Source organism: Amblyraja radiata, chromosome 13 (genome assembly GCF_010909765.2).
Source record: "Amblyraja radiata isolate CabotCenter1 chromosome 13, sAmbRad1.1.pri, whole genome shotgun sequence".
NCBI classification, from domain to species: domain Eukaryota; kingdom Metazoa; phylum Chordata; class Chondrichthyes; order Rajiformes; family Rajidae; genus Amblyraja; species Amblyraja radiata.
Window position 1 is genome coordinate 12,713,533 of NC_045968.1, and position 19,617 is coordinate 12,733,149.

Genomic DNA, 19,617 nt, shown 5'->3' on the forward strand with positions numbered 1-19,617 from the left:
ACGTTCTGGGCAAAGATCCTCTGCTATAGGATCTTTGGTTCTGGGTCAGGATCTATGATCTTTGGTCAGGACCCTTATTTAGGCTGAGTTCCTCCAGCACTTCGTGTTTTGCTCCAGATCCCAGCACCTGCAGTTCCATGCTGGCAGGCAACTGAGAGAGGGGGGGCGGGTGATTGGTCGCTCGACCGGTCAATCAGAGTCCGCGCCCAATCACACATGGAGGTAGGCGGACGCCCAGCTGTGACCAATCAGGAGAGGCGACAGGGCATGAGCGCGGACCAATGAGAGGGGCCGGTCTGGAGTTGGTAGGGAATTTGAATTTCTTTCCGTTGAGGATAGCGCGGGAGCGGAGCGGAGCGGCTGAACGAACGGCTCGAGGCGGGTGGACGGACGGACAACAGACAGGCGACCACAGTGGGGTCACAGTGTACAGTCGCACCGCCGGACAATTGGCGGCGGCGAACAGTCGGGCTGGAGTAGCTGACGGCGGCGGACAATCGGTGCCGGGGCCGGAGACCGGCGGGGCCGAGCTGGTGTACAGCCGGCACTAGGGGTGCACATTAGACGGCCAGCGGTGTTGTTATCGACGGGTCCGAGGGTCGCCGGAGCTCAGCCCCACTGACCATGGCGGAGCGGGCGGCCGCCGCCAGGAGTCTGCTGGGCGACTCGACCGCCGGCGATTCGCGCCTCGACGACGTTTCCAGAGAGTGCCTGTTCGCCGAGGCCGCGTCAGTCGCCGCTGAAGGTAACGGGAGCTGCAGGAGAAGCGAGCGGCTGCAACAGCAACAGTCTCGGCACCGGCCCGCACCTCACACAACGCCGTGTAGAGTCTGAAGATGGGTCTCGACCCGAAACCTCACCCACACTTTCTCTCCTGAGATACCCCCTGGCCCGCTGAGTTACTCTAGTCACTGTTTTGGGTCTATCCACCATGTAATGTTATGGAATTTCACCCCGGGGGCAGACTGCAGATGTTGGAATAAAACATAAAGTAATGATGGTGACCTGATTTCCTTCAACAATTTGTGTTTTGCTCCGCATCAACACAGCTCAATTTCACATTGCTTACAAAAAAAAGACACAAAGTGCTGGAACAGCTCAGCGGGTCAGGTAGCATCAATGCACTTGGGAGGATGCATAGGACAATGCAATTTGTCTTTTTTGTAAACCAGTATCTGCAGTTCTCTATTTCTACTTTTTGCATTGCTTTGTTGTGGTCACATCAATTAGTGCAACTATCAAATGCTAGAGACGTTGAGCAGATCTCCGTTCTGCAACAAAGGAAAGAGCTTTCTCTTCTGTGATGTTACACAAAATACAAAGTGTTGGAGCATCTGCGGAGGGAAATGGACAGATGATAATTTGGACTCCTTTGGAGTAGAGAGGAGAAAGCCTGATCATAGTAAGGATAGACTGCCTTAATAACTAATTGTGGTTTTTATATCATTGTATTTCTCACTGAGAATCTCAGTTCTGGAGGTAATCGCCTGTAGAAATACCTTGAATGCTTTTGCAAGGGCACAGTTGGTTCTGTTCCAGGGTTTCCAACTAACTCTGGATCGGGCAGCATAAATGGAGGGAATGAGCAGGTGTCATTTTAGCTCTGCACAATTCTTCAAATTGATGTGAGTAGGAGGGAGAAAACTGGAAAAAAAGATGCGGGGGTTAGGCTAATCATTTTTCCATACATATTTGTCCAGCACATGCTAGGTTTTGTCCCAAGCCATCCCTTCATCTTTTTAAGCTTTCTCCCCTATTCCATCAGTCTGAAGAAGGATCTCAGCCACAATATTGTCTATCTTCCCTCCACAGATGCTGCCTGACCCGCCAAATTTTTCCAGCGTTTTGTGTAACATTACAGAAATGAAAGCATGTTACTTCTGCTGTAAATTTAATTTCTATATCCCAGTTACTAGATGATGGAGACTTGCCTCCAACATTTTATGTTTTTTGTACAATTGGTGTATTCTAATTGATTTGACCACAGCAACCAATGTGAAATTAAGCTGTGTTGGTGATGACCAAAGAATTACATGCTGGAGCAACTCAGTGAGTCAGGTAGCATCTGTGGAAGAAAATGGACAAACAACACTTCTGGTCGGGACACATCTTCAGACAAAGAAAATAGGTGCAGCCCTTTGAGCCAGTGCCTCCAGAATCAGACTGACCCCAATGTTGTTACTGGTTTTACAGTTTCAAGTACATTTCTTAAAGAAATACAGCATAAGTATTGTGAAATATGGATTTAGTTAGGAATAACTGTCTTGATAACTTTGTGGTGTTGTGGAGGCAGTCACCTGCAGAAATAGCTAGAATGCTTTTGTAAGGACTAAGGAATGTGTAATGTTAGGACAGTTGGCTATGTTCCTGGGTTCTCCAATTAAGTGCTCACTCAGTACAAGGTACTGTTTATTTTGTACGGATAAATTGCGTGTGGGCGATTCCTTTCGGTCAGGTTCACTTGTTGTCATTGAGTTGACTGTCTCTTAAGCTGTTAAGGCATGATGAAGTAGTCATTACCAGCTCCCTGCAAATTATTGAATTTATAGCTTATCAACATCATGGTGAGGCCTATTGTTCACCCACCTACATCCGATTCCCTCATCAAAAATGATTTTGGTTTGTTGGAGGTGATAATAAAACAGAATTTAAAAAAAAAAAATCAAGAATGCCATGAATCCAAAGTAAAATGATGAAAATAAAGAACTATGTAACTAAATAGTCGGAAAGCAGCATTGTAGATATAAGCATTGTCTCCAGGCATTGTTTTAAGTTTTAGCAACTGATTTTGTATTAAAATATTGTAGTTTCAACTGAGTAGGTGGGGTACTGATGCTGCTTAACCTGTTGAGTATTTTCAGAATTTCAGGATCTGCAATTTTGTGATTTTTTTTTGTGTTGGGTTTTGAGTTGGAAGGTTCCCCGCACATCAGATGCTTGAACAGTGAACTCTAGACTGATTCTCAAGTGTGTTTCCCCCAGTGACTGAAAAATAACTTCATGCACCCAATCTGATCTCTTGGATGAATAAATGGCAACCAATATGGCAAAACATATAATTTGTTCATTGGAGTAATTCAATGTAGTGGTTCACCAACATCTCAAGCATAATTTAGGATGGACAATAAATGCTGGCCATGCCAATGAAGATAGATCCCCAAAAAATGAATACGTTTAGGTAACTTAGAGAAATTACATAAAGTAATTCATTGAAGAGTACCTTGAGATATTTTGAAAGATTTATAAATGCAGGTCACTTTTTTTCAACATGCAACATTTCTGTTCTTTTCCATGCTCATGTAATCCACAAATTCTCCTCACCTAACCAAATATTCATACTTATATTCATAATTTGCTGAGTATATTTCCCTTTTTTTAATTGTCCTTTCTGTAGATCATAAAGCCTAGAATATTTAAGATTTCAATCAAATTCTAATAGGTGATACATTGTGTCCTCAAGCAGAAGTTCAGCGAAAATTGCAGACAGAGGGTATTGACTTCCATGCTACTCACTTGTTTGTCCAATTAAACACTTCTTGCTCTATCTGTGACAATGTGCAGATCACTCATTGGCTCCATCTGCCACTTAGGAGCATGTAGCAGTGGAAGGAAGTTGTCCTTGACACCTTTGAAGAGTAACCTCACACTGAGACGTATTAGTTTTTCCTTCTGATTTCCCAGGTAGTTAGAATATCAATTATTTTAGGACAATGTGTATACACTTCAGTTGCCGCAAAATTTTGTTCCACCTTGGTTCAATTCTCTGTACCTCTGTCATTTGAGCACTAGATTTATCAATACCATGTTAGATCAATTGACATTTTGTTTCTGTTTTATAGATGCGTCTCAGATTCGAACAAAAGTTGTGCTATTAGGAAAGGTTCAGGAGAGTGAAGAGGTTCTGAATGCTTTGGAGGTAATAACTCAAAGTGTGAAATTTCAACATTATTGTTCTCGTTTGCCCCATTAGCCAAACTGCCATTGCTAAAATAGCTGTGTATAACAATTTTGTGTGAAAGCCATAGAAATATTGATGTGCTCTATAATATGCCATTTCAAAACGCAACAGTAATGTAACCCCATTTTTGGAGTATTCGGAATGACTCAGAAAAGTTCAAATTTTCCGCCCTCCCCCCAGAATCTCAATTATGCCTCTGTTCCATGTCTTCTCAAGGAGAAAGCTTTCATTAAGATTGATTGAATGAGTCATGACCTAGCGCCTGTTTCTAATAAACATTTAGGTTGTGAACATTATTGGGCTATGTAACCATAGAGGTGAGGGGATAATCTTTTTGGGTCAGCAACATTGTGTAGTGCAATACATAATAATGCTCTCTCATCCAAATCTAATGTTTTACATTGCTAATTCTCATTATTTAACAGACCATTCAAGAAATGGAAGTTCCTTTGATGAAGGCAAAGGAAAGCACGCCGAATAGCAAACTGGGACACCAGTTTGTAAGATCTTTAGTAAAATTGGTTAGTATTCAGCAGCGGCCTCTGCAGTCCGTCTGTTTTATTATTTTTTGTCTCATTTTTACGTAGTTTTTGTTATTTTTTTTGTTGGGGTATGTGTGTGGGGGGGAGGGGGTAACTTTAAAATCTCTCCCTGCACGGGAGACCCGACCGTTTCTTTGTCGGGTCTCTGTTGTCGTTGGGGCTGCAACGTGGAGCGGCCTCCAACAGGAACGACATGGGGTTCCAGCTGCGGAGCTGCCGACTACTCACCTCACCATCACGGGGCTGGCCGAGTCCGGAGCGGGTGGAGCGGTGGTGGACGCTGCTGCGACCCGACCCCCGGAGATTCGGAGGCTGCAACTGCGGGTTTGGCGGACGGCGGCACCGGGAGCCCGCGGGTCCCTGCTGGGAGACCGCTTTTCGGGGCTTCCGCAACGGCGACTTCTCCCGCCCGAGTTGCGGGGTTGATGAGCACCTGGAGCGCGGCCTTACACCATCGCCCCGCGCGGCTTGGAATGGCCGCGGGACCCTGCGAGCGCACGCCGGGGGCTCTAACACCAAGACCCGGTGCGCGACCTTGCATCACCCGGCGTGGCTTTAATGGCCGCGGGACAATCGCCATCGCCAGCCGGGGGCTTTGACTTTGATTCTGACTGACATCGGGCGGGGGGGGGGGGGGGTGGGGGGGGGGGGGGTGCAGTGGAGAGATAAGTTTTTATTGCCTTCCTGTGTAAACTGTGTTGTGTCTCGGGTCTTTTTGTTTTGTAATGTATGGCTGCGGAAACGACATTTCGTTTGGACCTCAAGGGGTCCAAATGACAATAAATTGAATTGTATTGTATTGTATCTGAATTTGTGAAAGTTAACATGCAGGTTCAAAATGCATTTGTTAAATGTATTTTATATTTGCATATAAAATATACGTTTTTCTTTTTCATTCTTTGTTTTTTTTAAACTTTCAAATGTTCAATTTAGGAAATTGAACTGCCTTTCGTTAAGTCAGAAACAGTGGAAGATTTTGAAAATGAAAATTCTGAATTTGGCACTGTTTTTGTATTGGAAGAATTTGACAGCCAGCCTTATGACACCTTGCGTAAGATAAGCACCAGAATCTTGGGACCACCTGTTATACTTCGCTGTGCAAGGAAAGGAGAGGTATGGATCAACATAGGTGTGTAAGATAAATAATGTTCTCAACATTTTTGGTGGGATGATGATTTAAAAAGAGAACCCTCAGTAATTTTGGTAGTTAACAAAATGCAAGAAGCCATCATCGTTTGTAAAATTTAATATTAATCTGGGAAATCTAAATTGTTTGTGCTGTCTCATTTGAACAACTCGTTCTCTTCATTGTCTAAGGCAGTTCTAATATTGGATAAGATTAGAAACTATTAGGTGCTTGTTGACCAGTATGCCTTTGATTGCAACAGGGGTGAAAAACACACAGCCATTTTGAGCTACAGTGACTAGAATTTTGGCATTCTCACTATCTCTGGACTTTAGTTGGTTGTTTCCCATCTTCCAATAATTGAACGTTAAAACTATACTTGTGAAATTCTTTAACTGTGGTACCTCACCATACTCTTCAATTCCTTTTTTGCATATTGACTGCATCCCATCTTCTAAGGGTAGTTCTTTAACCCTATTCTCTTGGTATTTAATTTCCTTGCTTTCCTTTGAACAATATTTATCTACCATTTCGTCTCCATTCACAACTCAGCAAAGTCTGGCTGACATTCGGGCATAGATTGATAGGTGGTAAATAAAGTTGGTGCCATAAAAGTGCCAGGCAATTAACATATTTAACCAGATGGAGACTACTAGTACCAGCCCATGATATTCAGGAGCAATACCATGAAATAAACTTCCCACTACCTTCCATCAACATCCAGAGCTCTCCTCCATTGAGCAGAAACTCTGCTGGACTAAACACAGGAATATTGGTGCCACAACAGCAAGTGAAAGACTGGATACCCTGCAGTAAATCATTTGCCTGCTGACATCCCAAAGCCTTTCACTCATTTAGAAAATAAATCCAGGCGAATGATGGATCTCTCTCCACATAGCTGGATGTGCTGCATCAACAATACCTTCCAGGATAAAACATTCTTAATTGCCACCCTATCCACCACTCTGTACATTCATTCTCTTCATCCCTGACTTGTCTTAATCGTTTATTAAATTAAATGTTATCTCCCAGGCCACACTGACACCACTTTGCAAGCCTGAATCTTTTGCTACTCTGAAAGGTGGAGGCCGGAAGGGCAGGTGGTGTGCTAATTTCATTTTTTCTTCCAAGCGGCAGAGTGCTCTGATGAAATGCCATCATTCCCTCTCGAGGGCAATTGGGGTGAGCACAAAATGCCCATATCCATGAAAACAAATATATGCTTCTGAGATTTTTGAACATGTTCAAAAAGTTGTATTCCAAATTATTTTTGACTTAATTTTGAAAGTTTATTTCTCTTATAAAACTGCCTTGTATGCAAGTCTGTAAGCTTCTAAGTTGATGCTTGTTATTAGCGCAGAGCTGTGTCTTTAACTGAAGTAGTTACCTATAATGCTGTTTTTCTCTGATGTTAGCCCTTGGCTAACTTAAAAATCTAAGCAGTGTCACATGTTGTAGATGGTGTGGACTGGAAAGTGCTGAACTTGATGCATACAACTACAAGACAGCACTACTTATGGCAATGCAAATAGACTAGCTTAGATGCAACATCTTGGTTGGCATGATGAGTTGGGCTGTTTCCATGTTGTATGACTCTGACTCCGCAAAATGCCCTTGGTACCAAAGATGCAGCATCTTTCCAGTCACAGAAGATAATACATACTGGAAAAAGTTCAGGGAAAGAATGATTTGGATGGGATTTTTCTCACGTATATCCATAAAGAGCACCTGACTTATCCATGAGAATCTTGAATAATCGAGACGTGCTTATTTGCTTGAATGGATGTTTGCCCTCTTCATGCAGGATCTCAAATTGAGTCAGTTGTTCAAGTGTGACATGCACACATTTTCAGAAACTTTTGATGTTGTTACATTATTATTTGTATAAGTATGCTTGCAATATAAATGCAATATTAATAAAGGTTATAATTGTATATAATTAAAATTCTGAGGATTTCAGATACATAATCGTAAAAAATGGGTTTGAAATTTTACAGTAAAATGAAATACTCATTAAGGCAATTGCCTGTTTTGCACAGTGTTGCAAGTTAATCATGTTTATTGAATCTTTTGAGATTCTAATTTGATAAATACTTCAGTTCCAAAGTATTTCAAAAATTATTTTAATTAAGTTTTCATCTTTTGTTCCTTTAAAGCCTCTGCCTTTCACATTACGGCCATTGTACTGTACGTGCATGTTGAATCTCGTTTTGTGTTTCACTGGATTCAAGAAAGAGAAGTTGGTAAGGGGGCATTCTTTTGTCATTTTATAATGATGGCATAAAATGTAAAATCAACTGTTTTAAAAGATTTTGGTGTGAATTGTCCGCTCAAAATGTGAAATGTCACTACAGCTCGATTGTTTTGAAGTTTTGTTAGACCTTCTGTTTTTATTGGGTCTTTAAAGCTGTCAATAGCAGGTGGCGATATGTTTTGCATTTGTAATTGTCTGACTACAAATTCCTTTAAAGGTAGGGTAGTGGTACCAGCAAGTTTGATTAGTTTTTGTTTTCATTTTGCATTTGGTGCTTATGATTTGTACTCCATTTAAGAATATGACAGTAATTACTATTTGTCCCAAGCATTTATTGCGGTGCAGAAGAATTTTGTGATGTTGAATAATGTTAATTTGAATTTCAAATGCAATTATTTTTGAGGGTAGCTTTGTGACAAAAGCATGTAGTTTATTGTGGCAGCCTTTGGCTATTTTTGTTTAGAGTCCGCTCCGACCAGCCGTCATGTACATAGTGTACATTAACACTATCCTACACACTAGGAACAGTTTTTATCACTTCCTGAAGCTGAATACCATATAAACCTGTACTTAGTTTGTAATGGGGGAGGAAACTAATCACCCAGAGAAAACCCACGTGGTTACAGGGAGAATGTACAAACTCCACAAAGAAAGCACCCATAATCAGGATCAAAAGGCAGCAACTCTACTGCAATGCAACTTTGAAAAGAGTAAATAAGTATTTCAGGTGAGCCATATAAATGAATAAATGTAATGTGATGGGAGATATAGAATTTTTAAACTTGCATATGAATGGATTTATATAAATAAGCATTTTTTTGTTTTAAGATACAGGTGTGTTTATCTATATACTTGTAAAACTCTGTGTGTGTGGGTGTGTGTCATTTTGCCTTTGAAACGTATTTCCTTGAAAACCTGACGCAAAAACGCGGAGATTTTTACATATTTCGGTTGGGGTTTAACTTATGATTTCAGGAACCACTCCTCTTTACACTTGCTCAATTATTTCCCCAGATGTTGAATTAAATTGTTCACAAAACTCTTAAAAAAAAAAATTTTTTAAAAAAATTAAAATTAATTTAAAAAAATCACCGCTTGCCAGCTGCTGACGTCACAATGCCCACATGCCCACCAATCAAGGCCCACCTGCCTCCTGCCCCCCCCCTGTGGATTAATGCATCTGCTGTCAACGCGCATGCGCAGTTTTCCACGAGGCATGTTACTCCACGCACCCCCGGTTCTTCAAAAGGCGCAGAAAGAACGAGAATATTCTGCAGCAAAGATCCTATAGCTGCGCTCTCTCTCCCCCCCCCTCTCTCTCCCTCTCTCTCTCCCCCTCTCTCCCCCTCTCTCCCCCCCTCTCTCTCCCCCTCTCCCCCCCTCTCTCCCCCCTCCCTCCCCCCCCCTCTCTCTCCCCCCCCCTCTCTCCTCCCCTCTCTCTCTCCCCTCCCTCTCTCTTCTCCCCCCCCTCTCTCTCCCCCCCCTCTCTACTCCCCCCTCTCTCTCCCACTCACCCCCTCGCCTCTCCCCCCCCCTCTAAAAGAGGATCTAGTATCCCCCCCCTCTCTCGTCCTCTCCCCCCCCTCTCTCTCCGCCCTACCCTCGTCTCTCCTCCCCCCTCTCTCCTCCCACCCCTGCTCATCCTCCCCCCCCTCTCTCTCCTCCCCCCCTCGTCAGTCCTCCCCCCCCGCTCTCTCCTCGCCACACCCTCTCAGCCTACTCCTCCCCCCTCTCGTCCTACCCCCCCTCTCTCCTCCCCCCCCTCGTCGTCCTCGCCCCCCCCTCCCTCTCCTACCCCCCCCCTCTGCATCCTCTCTCGATCCCCCCCCTCTCGCTCTACCCCCCCCTCGTCTTTCTTCCCCTCGTCTTTTCTTCCCCCTCTCTGCTCTCTTCCCCCCTCTCATCCTCTCTTCCCCTCGCTCTCTCCGTCCTGCTCTCCCTCCTTCTCTCTCTCTTCCCCTCCTCTCTCTCTTCCCCCCCTCTCGCTCTCTCTTCCCCTCTCTCTCTCTCTTCCCCCTTCTCTCTCTCTCTTCCCCCCTCTCTCTCTTCCCCCCTCTCTCTCTTCCCCCCCTCTCTCTCTCCTTTCCCCCTCTCTCTCCTCCCCTTCCCCTTCTCTCCTCTCTCTCTTCCCTCTCTCTCTCTCTCTTCCCCCCCCCCCTCCCTCTCTCCCCCCCTCCCCCCCCCCCCCCTCTCTCTCCTCTCCCCCCCCCTCTCCCTCTTCCCCCCCCCCTCTCTCTCTCTCTCTCTCTCTTCCTCCCCTCTCTCTCTCTTCCTCCCCTCTCTCTTCCTCCCCTCTCTCTCTCTTCCTCCCCTCTCTCTCTCTTCCTCCCCTCTCTCTCTCTCTCCCCCTCTCTCTCTTCTCTCTCTCTCTCCTTCTCCCCCCCCCTATCTCATCTCCCTCTCCCTCTCTCTCCTCTCCCCCTCTCTCTCTCCCCCTCTCTCTCTCTCCCTCTTCCCCTCTCTCTCCTTCCCCCCCTCTCTCTCTCTCTTTCCTTTCCCCCCCTCTCTCTCCTCTTCCCCCTCTCTCTTTCCCCCTCTCGCTCTCTCTTCCCCCCTCTCTCTCTCTCTCTCTCTCTTTCCCCCCCCCCCTCTCTCTCCCCCCCTCTCCTCTTCCCCCCTCTCTCTCTCTCTTCTCCCCCCCTCTCTTCTCTTCTCTCTTCCCCTCTCTCTCTCTTCCCCCTCTCCTCTTTCCCCCTCTCTCTCTCTCTCTCTCTCTCTCTCTCTCTCTCTCCTGTCTCTCTCTCTCCCTGTCTCTCTCTCCCTCTCTCCCCTCTTCCTCTCTCTTCCTCTTTCCCTCTACCTTTCTCTCTCTGTCTTTCCCCCTCTCTCCCCCCCTCTCTCTCTTCCCATCCTCTCTCTCTTCCCCCCTCTCTCTTCCCCCCTCTCTCTTCCTCCCCCTCTCTCTTCTTCCCCCCCTCTCTCTTCCTCCCCTCTCTCTTCCTCCCCTCTCTCTTCCTCCCCTCTCTCTTCCACCCCTCTCTCTTCCCCCCCTCTCTCTTCCCCCACTCTCTCTCCCCCCTTCTATCTCCCTCTCACCCCCCTCTGCCCCTCTCTCTCCCCACCCTCCCACTCCTCTTCCCCTTCACCTCCCTCTGTCTCTGCCCCATACTCTCTGTTTCTCCCGATTCTCTCTCTGCCCTCACTCTCTACCCCCCCCCCCCCCCTCTCGACGAGCCTGCGAGTTGGGGGCTATGCGTCAGTGGATAGGGCAGTTATGGAGTAAAAGGAGCAAATTAATAATATAATATTAGCGTGTGTGTGGGTGGGGGGGTAGTTAGTGTGTGTGATGCCGCATGCCGCATGTACTTCACTGTTGTCCTTTTATTACAGCTTACACTTGTTACTATGGCACATCATATGGGCGCAACCATTCGAAAAGAATATACTGGCAAAATAACACATCTTGTAGCACATTCCACCCAAAGTGACAAGTTCAGGGTATGGATATATTTTTGGTTTGAAATATATTGTAAGTTATAATGATAATTAGAAGAAACGGGCTATTAGTTTGGATAAACTCTGCATGTAACTTGTACTAGAAAATGTATATAGGTTAGAAAATGATGGGAGTTTTTTTAATGTAAGGTGCAGGAAGAGTGAATGTGCTGAATGGACCTCCTTGCGACAGGTTGTGATCGCACAAATAGATCAAATTCATAAGTTCTAGGAGCAGAATTAGGCCATTTAGCCCATCGTCTACTGCACCATTCAATCATGGCTGATCTATTAGACTATTTTCTAAATGGGGAGATAAAGTTAATCTGCAAATCGAATCGGTAGTAAAGAAAGCAAACACAATGCTAGCATTTATTTCAATAGGGCTTGTATACAAAAACAGGGATGTAATGTTGAAGGTAGCATTTGGAATATTGTGAGCAATTTTGGGCACCATATCTGAGGAAGGATGTGCTGGCTCTGGAGAGGGTCCAGAGGAGGTTTACAAGAATGATCCCAGGAATGAGTAGGTTAACCTACGATGAGCGTTTGTCGGCACTGGGCCTGTAATTGCTGGAGTTTAGAAGAATGAAGGGGGACCTTATTGAAACATGCAGAATAGTGAAAGGCTTGGATAGAGTGAATGTGGAGAGGATGTTTCCACTCGTGGGAGAGTCTAGGACTAGCGGTCATAGCCTCAGAATTAAAGGATGTTCTTTTAGGAAGGAGACGAGAAATTTATTTAGTCAGAGGGTGGTGAATCTGTGGAATTCTTTGCCACAGAAGGCTGTGGAGGCCAAGTCAGTGGATATTTTTAGGGCAGAGATAGATAGATTATTAATTAGTACGGGTGTCAGGTTATGGGGAGAAGGCATTGGGGTCTGGCTGTGTTTGTTGGGGAAGGGGGTACCAGGGTTACGTTTCTGCTTGTCAAACCTGCAGTTTACCTCATTCAGGTAGTTGGTCAGCTGACGATTGTCCGGCTGTTGGTCAGCTGACGATTACCTTATGATCTATCTTTCTCTCTCAAGTCCATTCTCCTGCCTTCACCCCATAACCCCTGACACCTTTATTAATCATGAATCTGTCAATTCTCCACCTTAAATATCCATTGACTTGAATCAAGAATAGACAACAGGTATATTGTTGTCAAAGGAAGCAAATGTATGAGTTAATTTCCTTGCTTTAGATGTGTGACTCCTAGCTGAAACTGGGAAATGGAATCTGAGTGCATGTGATTTCATTATGGCATTGCACTCCTGCTCGTGCTCTCTGGGTTGGGGGAGAGAAACTTGCTCAAATTCCAGCCTATGATTGCTTTTAAGCCTGTGTGTGGTGTGCAAGTAAAAGTGATCGATAGAGGCAAGGTATTTGAAATTGCAATGAACCTCTTGATCTATGCAGTTTTACGTCTCAATGACGCTGCATACAGTGTAGAGTTGAGTTGGATCACTTTGATACAATGGGTGTGACAAATTGGCATCTTTGGATTTGTGCTGTCGTAGCAACAGTGATGGGGCAAAGATTAACAAAAAAATTAAAAATATTTAATTTTAATTACAGGCTGCTGTAAGCATGGGAACACCAATTATGAAAGCAGAATGGATTTTCAAGGCTTGGGAAAAGAGAAATGAAATGTGAGTTTTTAAATTTGTTGTCAGAATTATTGTTTCTATCTTGGTATAAAGAAATATAGGTGTTTTTTTTTTTTTTTCTCTTATCCTGATCTTTTGAATTCTTGTAATTAAAAGCAAGATTTAGAAACAGTAAATAAGCTGTCCACTGGAGAATCACTAGGACTTTCAGAAATTTGGAACAATGTGATATGCTTTTTGACACTTTATTGTCAAAACACTGGAGACCCTCTCATGGCATACGGGTGTGTTGCCCGAAACGAGATTGTCGGTGAGATCATTGCTGAAAGAAGCATTGCTTGTGGAGAGGTGCAGTATGGAGGCGACAGGTGTGCTGTGAACATGGCGTTAAGCTTTGCAAACCATGGCACTTACTGGGAATCTGATACCAATCCAGCAATATACTAAGCTCAACCTAGAGAGGCTACCTGTGAGGATTAGGGTGTTGGAGCAGCTATTTAGTGCTGAGGAATGGAGTCTGGAACTGCATTGTGGCTGGCACAATGAATGCAGGCCATTGGTGGAGACTGGCAGTTCCTGGTACATGTGCATATAGACTGCCTGCATCTTTGGGTCTTCATACTACTTCTGCTGCCCCCTTTTGCTTGCTTTGCTTTGCAGCTCTCCTCAGGCCAGAGATTCCAGAGTGACAATAAACTGAATGGCCAGTAACTACTGTTGAGCTTGTAACGGTAGGGAAATTTGGACTCTGAAAGAGATGTGCAAGGAAACAAAAAAGGAAATAGCAGTTTCCATCCAATATGAGAAACCACGGGATCTGGGCAGTCTATCAACATATGGAGCAATCACTGCCAGTCCCAATAATGGCTTGCACTCACCCTGCAGTCAGCTTGTACGCCTGAGCCGCACAACCCGGCGCTGGGGGACTGCACCGCTATCTCCCGCCTGCCCAAAATCAAGAACTACAGACAGCTCCCACAGCAACAAGTCTTTGGGTGCTTTTCACTGCTCAAGCAGACCAGCAGAGGGCATGTATTCATGGCAGGTTCCCTGTCTCCAACATCCCAGCTCAGAAGTGTGAAGGAGGACAGTGGTTTTGTGCCTTGTTCCAGCATTGCAGGGTGCAGTCAGTGCTGATATTTATATATTTTTAAATTGTATACAGTAGGGTAAGTAACAATGTTGTCAATGGTAGATCGAGTCCTGGAATGAATCAGGGAATGGGTAACTGCGTTGTCATTCAAGCAAATTTTATTTTGCTTTGATTAATACTTTACAATGCAGTACTTTGTATATTTGTATGTAGAAAATATAAATAACAGTGTGGGATAAGAAACAATCAGTTAATTCCTGTCAAAGCAACGATGTGGAAACTGGCTGGTATATAAAGTATCTGAAACTTCAGTAGTTGCCATTGTCAAGTGCATTAGTCAAGTCAAATCACTTTTATTTCTATAGCACATTTAAAAAATGACTCTCGTTGACCAAAGTGCTTTACATTGGTGGAGGTACTAACGTTATACAACATTGGTTCATAGATTAAGTACATACATAAATATATACATACAGCCCTCCCTCAGGACGTCAAGAAAGGCTTGAGAGTAAAGATGAGTTTAAGAGTTTAAAAGAGTCGATGGAGGGGGCAGTTCTCATGGGAAGAGGGATGTTCTTCCACAGTTTAGGAGCTGCAACCGCAAAGGCGCAGTCGTCCCTGAGCTTATGCCTCGACCGCGGGATGTTCAGTAACCCCAAGTTGGCCGATCTGAGGGACCTGGAGGTGGTGTGGTGGGTAAGCAGACTTTTGATGTAGGTGGGGGCAAGCCCGTTAAGGGCTTTGTAAACATAAAGAAGGATCTTGAAACTTATTCGGAACCGCACAGGGAACCAGTGGAGAGAGGCCTGAATCGGGGTGATGTGGTCCCTTTTTCGGGTGCCCGTCAGGATTCTCGCTGCGGTGTTTTGGAGAAGTTGCAGGCGGGACAGGGAAGATTGGCTGATGCCAGTGTAGAGGGAGTTGCAGTAATCGAGGCGGGAGGAGATAAATGTGTGGATGATCTTTTCGAGGTCATCAAACTGGAGGAATTGTTTAATTTTAGCTATTGTTATTAGCTATAGCTGGAAGAAGCTAGCTTTTACCACGGCATTGACTTGTTTGTCAAATATCACGACAAGGTTTTTGACGTGAGGTTTGAGTAATGGGGTAAGGCTTCCAAGGCTGCCTGCTATCATTTTGATTGAGTCCGAGGGGCCGAGAAGGATGACCTCAGACTTACTCTTGTTTAGTTGGAGGAGGTTCAGGGCCATCCAACACTTTATATCCTCGAGGCAGTGGATAAGGTTAAGTAGATTTGATCGTTAGTGATGGTTGTAATGCTCATTCAAAGATACTTACAAATGAAAGGAATTAAGCAGGAGCAGAGGTACAATACAGCTGAAATTGTTATCGAAGAAACTCCGGGAGAAAATGAAATCATTGCTCATTTTTAAAAAATTCTGTTGCGTTTTACTGAGTTTAGACTACCTCCTGCAATCTTTTTTATTTTATTTTATTTATTTATTTATTAGAAGTAGACATATTATAAAATGTAGTTACATATTATAGTAAAAAAAAAACTTTTCATATACATCAGTCATACATTATTAAAATTTTCCATTATCAATTACTTCTGCTTCTAGTATTTTTATTTTTTATAGAAAGCGAGAAAAAGAGGGTAGAAAGTTACTAAAAAAAAACAAGCAAAAAAAAACACAACAGCAAAACAAGGGAGGTGGAATGGGTTACCTGTAATACATCAATGGAGATAGGTTTGTAGGTTATAAAGTATAGAGTATAGTTTTTCATCTGTTCCTGAGTTCAAGATTCAGCTGGGTCCTCGTGCTGTGCCAATCTATCCCTTCAGATAGTTAATGAATGGAGCCCAAATTTTATGGAAAAGATCTTGTTTGTCCATTAAGACAAGTCTAATTCTTTCTAAGTATAGGGTCTCCGACATTTCCGTAATCCACATTTTGATTGTGGGGGTTGTAGGGCCTTTCCAAAATTTTAATATTAATTTTTTTTCCGGTTATTATACTGTAATTGAGGAAGTTTCTTTGGTTTGTTGTGAGTGTTAAGCTTTGTTCTGATATTCCAAGTATTATTAATTTTGTGTCTGGGTCCAGTTTTGTATTAATAACTTCTGAAGTTATTTCAAAAATATCTGTCCAGAAATGTTTAAGTTTTATACAGTTTGCAAACGTATGTGTTAAATTAGCCTCTAAATGTAGACATTTATCACAAATAGGAGAGATTTGTGGGAAGATTCTATTTAGTTTTATTTTAGAGAAGTGTAGTCTATGTAAGACCTTGAATTGTATTAAAGTATGTCTGGCATTTAATGAACATTGATGTATTTGTTGTAAACTTTCGTCCCACATATCTTTCGTGATAGGATGACCTATTTCATTTTCCCATTTGTATCTATATGGTTCGGTCGGTGGTACCTCGTTATTTAGTAGGGTGTTATAAATATAAGCTATTAGTTTTTCAGTATTAGGATGCTTGTTCAGACATTCATCAAGAATTTCTGATTCCCTATTCCTGTAAACTTGTGTATTAGATTTAACATAATCTCTAATTTGTAGATATCTGAAAAAATTATTTGAGTGCAGTCCATAATTCAGTTGTAACTCTTGAAATGAAAGAAAAGTACCTTTCCCATAAAGATGTCCTATATTTTTGATTCCATGATTTTTCCATTGTGTGAAACCTTTGTCCATAAAGGATGATTTGAACAAAGGATTATTTACAATGGGAAGGCAGAGTGGTATATTATTCAATTTTAAATCTTTTTTTATTTGTTTCCAAATTCGTATTCCACTATGTATTATGGGGTTTTCTTTATAGGTTTTTTTGTGCTGCTTTGTGGGGGCAAATATGATCGGTCCAATTTCAAAAGGTAGACAGTCTTCCTTTTCCATCATTAGCCAATCTGGTTGTTGGTCCATTTCTTCCAGCCAAAAATTCATGTTTTTAATATGGACTGCCCAAAAATAAAATAAGAAATTTGGCAAAGCCAGACCTCCATTTATCTTTGATTTACATAAATGTTTTTTACTTATTCTATGATTCTTATAATCCCAAACAAAACTTGTAACAATGGAGTCGACTTTTTTGAAAAAAGTTTTTGGGATATATATCGGAATTAATTGAAGTAGGTACAGTAGTTGCGGTAAAAAAATCATTTTTATAGCATTAATTCTCCCAAGCATTGAAATGGGGAGTGTTTTCCAGTATTGAATATTCTTATGTAGTTTATTCAGTAAGGGTGGGAAATTTAGTTTAAATAAAGAGGTATATGTCTTAGTTACCCAGATTCCTAAGTATTTAAATTTATCTTTAACTATTTTAAAAGGGGATTGTTGTATTGTATGTAAATTGAATTTTGTTATTGGCATGATTTCGCTTTTATTCCAATTGATTCTATATCCCGAAAACTGACCAAATTGAGTTGTTAGATTTAATAGGTTTGGAATACTAGTTTCTAATTTTGTAATATATATTAGTATATCATCTGCATATAAGGAGATTTTATTCCTTGTGTCTCTAGTATTGTATCCAAATATTCCTGGATGGTTTCTAACGCTTTCTGCTAGGGGTTCGATTGCAAGAGCAAATAATAGTGGGGATAGTGAGCATCCTTGTCTACAGCCTCTAGAGAGATTAAATTTAGTTGATAACATTTTGTTTGTTAATATTCTAGCTGTTGGGTTAGAATATAACAATTTAACCCATGTACAGTACTTCTCTCCTAGTTGAAATTTTTCCATCACCGAAAATAAATATGGCCATTCTACCTGGTCAAATGCTTTTTCAGCATCTAACGAGATAATTGCTATTGGAGTATATAATATTAAATAATCTCAGATTAAAAAATGAATACCGTTTGGGGATAAACCCTGTTTGGTCAGGATGTATTAATTTACTGATAGAAACATAGAAACATAGAAAGTAGGTGCGAGAGTAGACCACCAGGTCCGTCGAGCCCGCACCGCCATTCGCTCATGGCTGAACACTAAACAGACACACTTACCCACAAACAGTAGACACAAGACACAGAACACAAGACACTACCCTCCCCTTTATACCGCTATCACCCCTCTCCACCCCAAGAACCGCGTGATCTCCTGGGGGAGGCAAAAAACCGGATAAAAACCCAGGTCCAATTCGGGAAAAAAATCCGGGAAATTCCTCTCCGACCCCAATCCAGGCGATCGACACTTGTCCAGGAGATCACTCAGGTCTTACTATACTAACCATACCTAGGTCCATATCCCTGCCCTCTCCCCGTAGCCCCTTATCCCCTTGGCAGCTAAAAAAACATCTATTTTAGACTTAAATATATTTAACGTTTCTGCTTCCACTGCTCCCTGGGGCAGTGAATTCCATAAATTAACCACCCTCTGGGTGAAGAAGTTCTTCCTCATCTCAGTTTTAAAAGAGCCCCCCCCTTATTCTGCGACTATGTCCCCTAGTTCTAGTTTCCCCGATCATTGGGAACATCCTCGGTGCATCCACCCGATCAAGGCCCCTCACGATCTTATATGTTTCAATGAGATCGCCTCTCATTCTTCTAAACTCCAAAGAGTAGAGTTCCAGCCTACTTAACCTTTCCTCATATGTCAATCCCCTCATTGCAGGGATTAATCTTGTAAACCTTCGCTGCACTGCCTCCAGGGCTAGTACATCCTTTCTTAAGTATGGACCCCAGAACTGTACACAGTATTCCAAATGTGGTCTCACTAATACTGTGTACAGCTGCAGCAAGACCTCCGTGTTTTTATACTCAATCCCCCTAGCAATAAAGGCCAAAACTCCATTGGCCTTCCTGATTGCTTGCTGCACCTGCATACTAACTTTTAGTGATTCATGTACTAATACCCCTAGATCCCTTTGCGTTGCATTACAACGCAGCTCCTCCTCATTTAGAAAATAACTTGCCCTATCATTTTTTTTCCCAAAGTGAATGACTTCACATTTATTAGTATTAAATTTCATCTGCCAAGTTGCCCACTCACCTAGCTTATCTATATCCTTTTGCAGACTCTTCCTATCCTCCTCATCCCCTACTTTTCCTCCCATTTTTGTATCGTCCGCAAATTTTGATATATTACACTTGGTTCCCTCCTCCAAATCATTTATATAAATTGTGAACAACTGGGGTCCCAGCACCGACCCTTGCGGAACCCCGCTAGTTACCGGTTGCCATCCCGAGTATGAACCATTTATCCCCACTCTCTGCTTCCTATTTGTTAGCCAATCCTCTACCCATGCTAATATATTGCCCCCAATCCCATAATTTTTTATTTTTAGCAATAGTCTCTTATGTGGCACCTTGTCAAAAGCCTTTTGGAAGTCCAAGTATACCACATCCACCGGTTCCCCTTTATCCACCCGGGTTGTTACTTCCTCAAAGAATTCGAGCAGATTCGTTAAACAGGACTTCCCCTTCACAAAACCATGCTGGTTCTGTCCGATGAAGTCATGTTTATCCAAGTGCCCCGTTAGTGTTTCTTTAATAATTGTCTCTAACATTTTACCCACCACCGATGTTAGACTAACCGGTCTATAGTTACCCGCCTTCTGTTTACTTCCTTTTTTAAATATAGGTGTTACATTGGCCATTTTCCAATCCACTGGGACCGTTCCTGCCTCCAGGGAGTTTTGG

The 19,617-nt window shown here is 42.9% G+C and overlaps 1 protein-coding gene across 4 annotated transcripts in view; it reads left to right on the forward strand.

Moving 5' to 3' along the window:
* The first annotated feature begins 341 nt into the window (after positions 1-341).
* ect2 (epithelial cell transforming 2) overlaps positions 342-19,617 on the forward strand; it is a 48,321-nt gene continuing 29,045 nt past the window's right edge. The window contains exons 1-7 of one of the 4 annotated variants that reach the window (XM_033031254.1): positions 342-745; positions 3,840-3,916; positions 4,384-4,479; positions 5,434-5,613; positions 7,783-7,869; positions 11,211-11,318; positions 12,879-12,952. In XM_033031254.1, coding sequence (XP_032887145.1) covers positions 625-745; positions 3,840-3,916; positions 4,384-4,479; positions 5,434-5,613; positions 7,783-7,869; positions 11,211-11,318; positions 12,879-12,952 — 743 coding nt within the window. In that variant the 5' untranslated portion in view covers positions 342-624. The remainder of the gene's footprint in view (positions 746-3,839; positions 3,917-4,383; positions 4,480-5,433; positions 5,614-7,782; positions 7,870-11,210; positions 11,319-12,878; positions 12,953-19,617) is intronic. The other 3 variants (XM_033031255.1, XM_033031256.1, XM_033031258.1) reach the window with 3 other exon arrangements.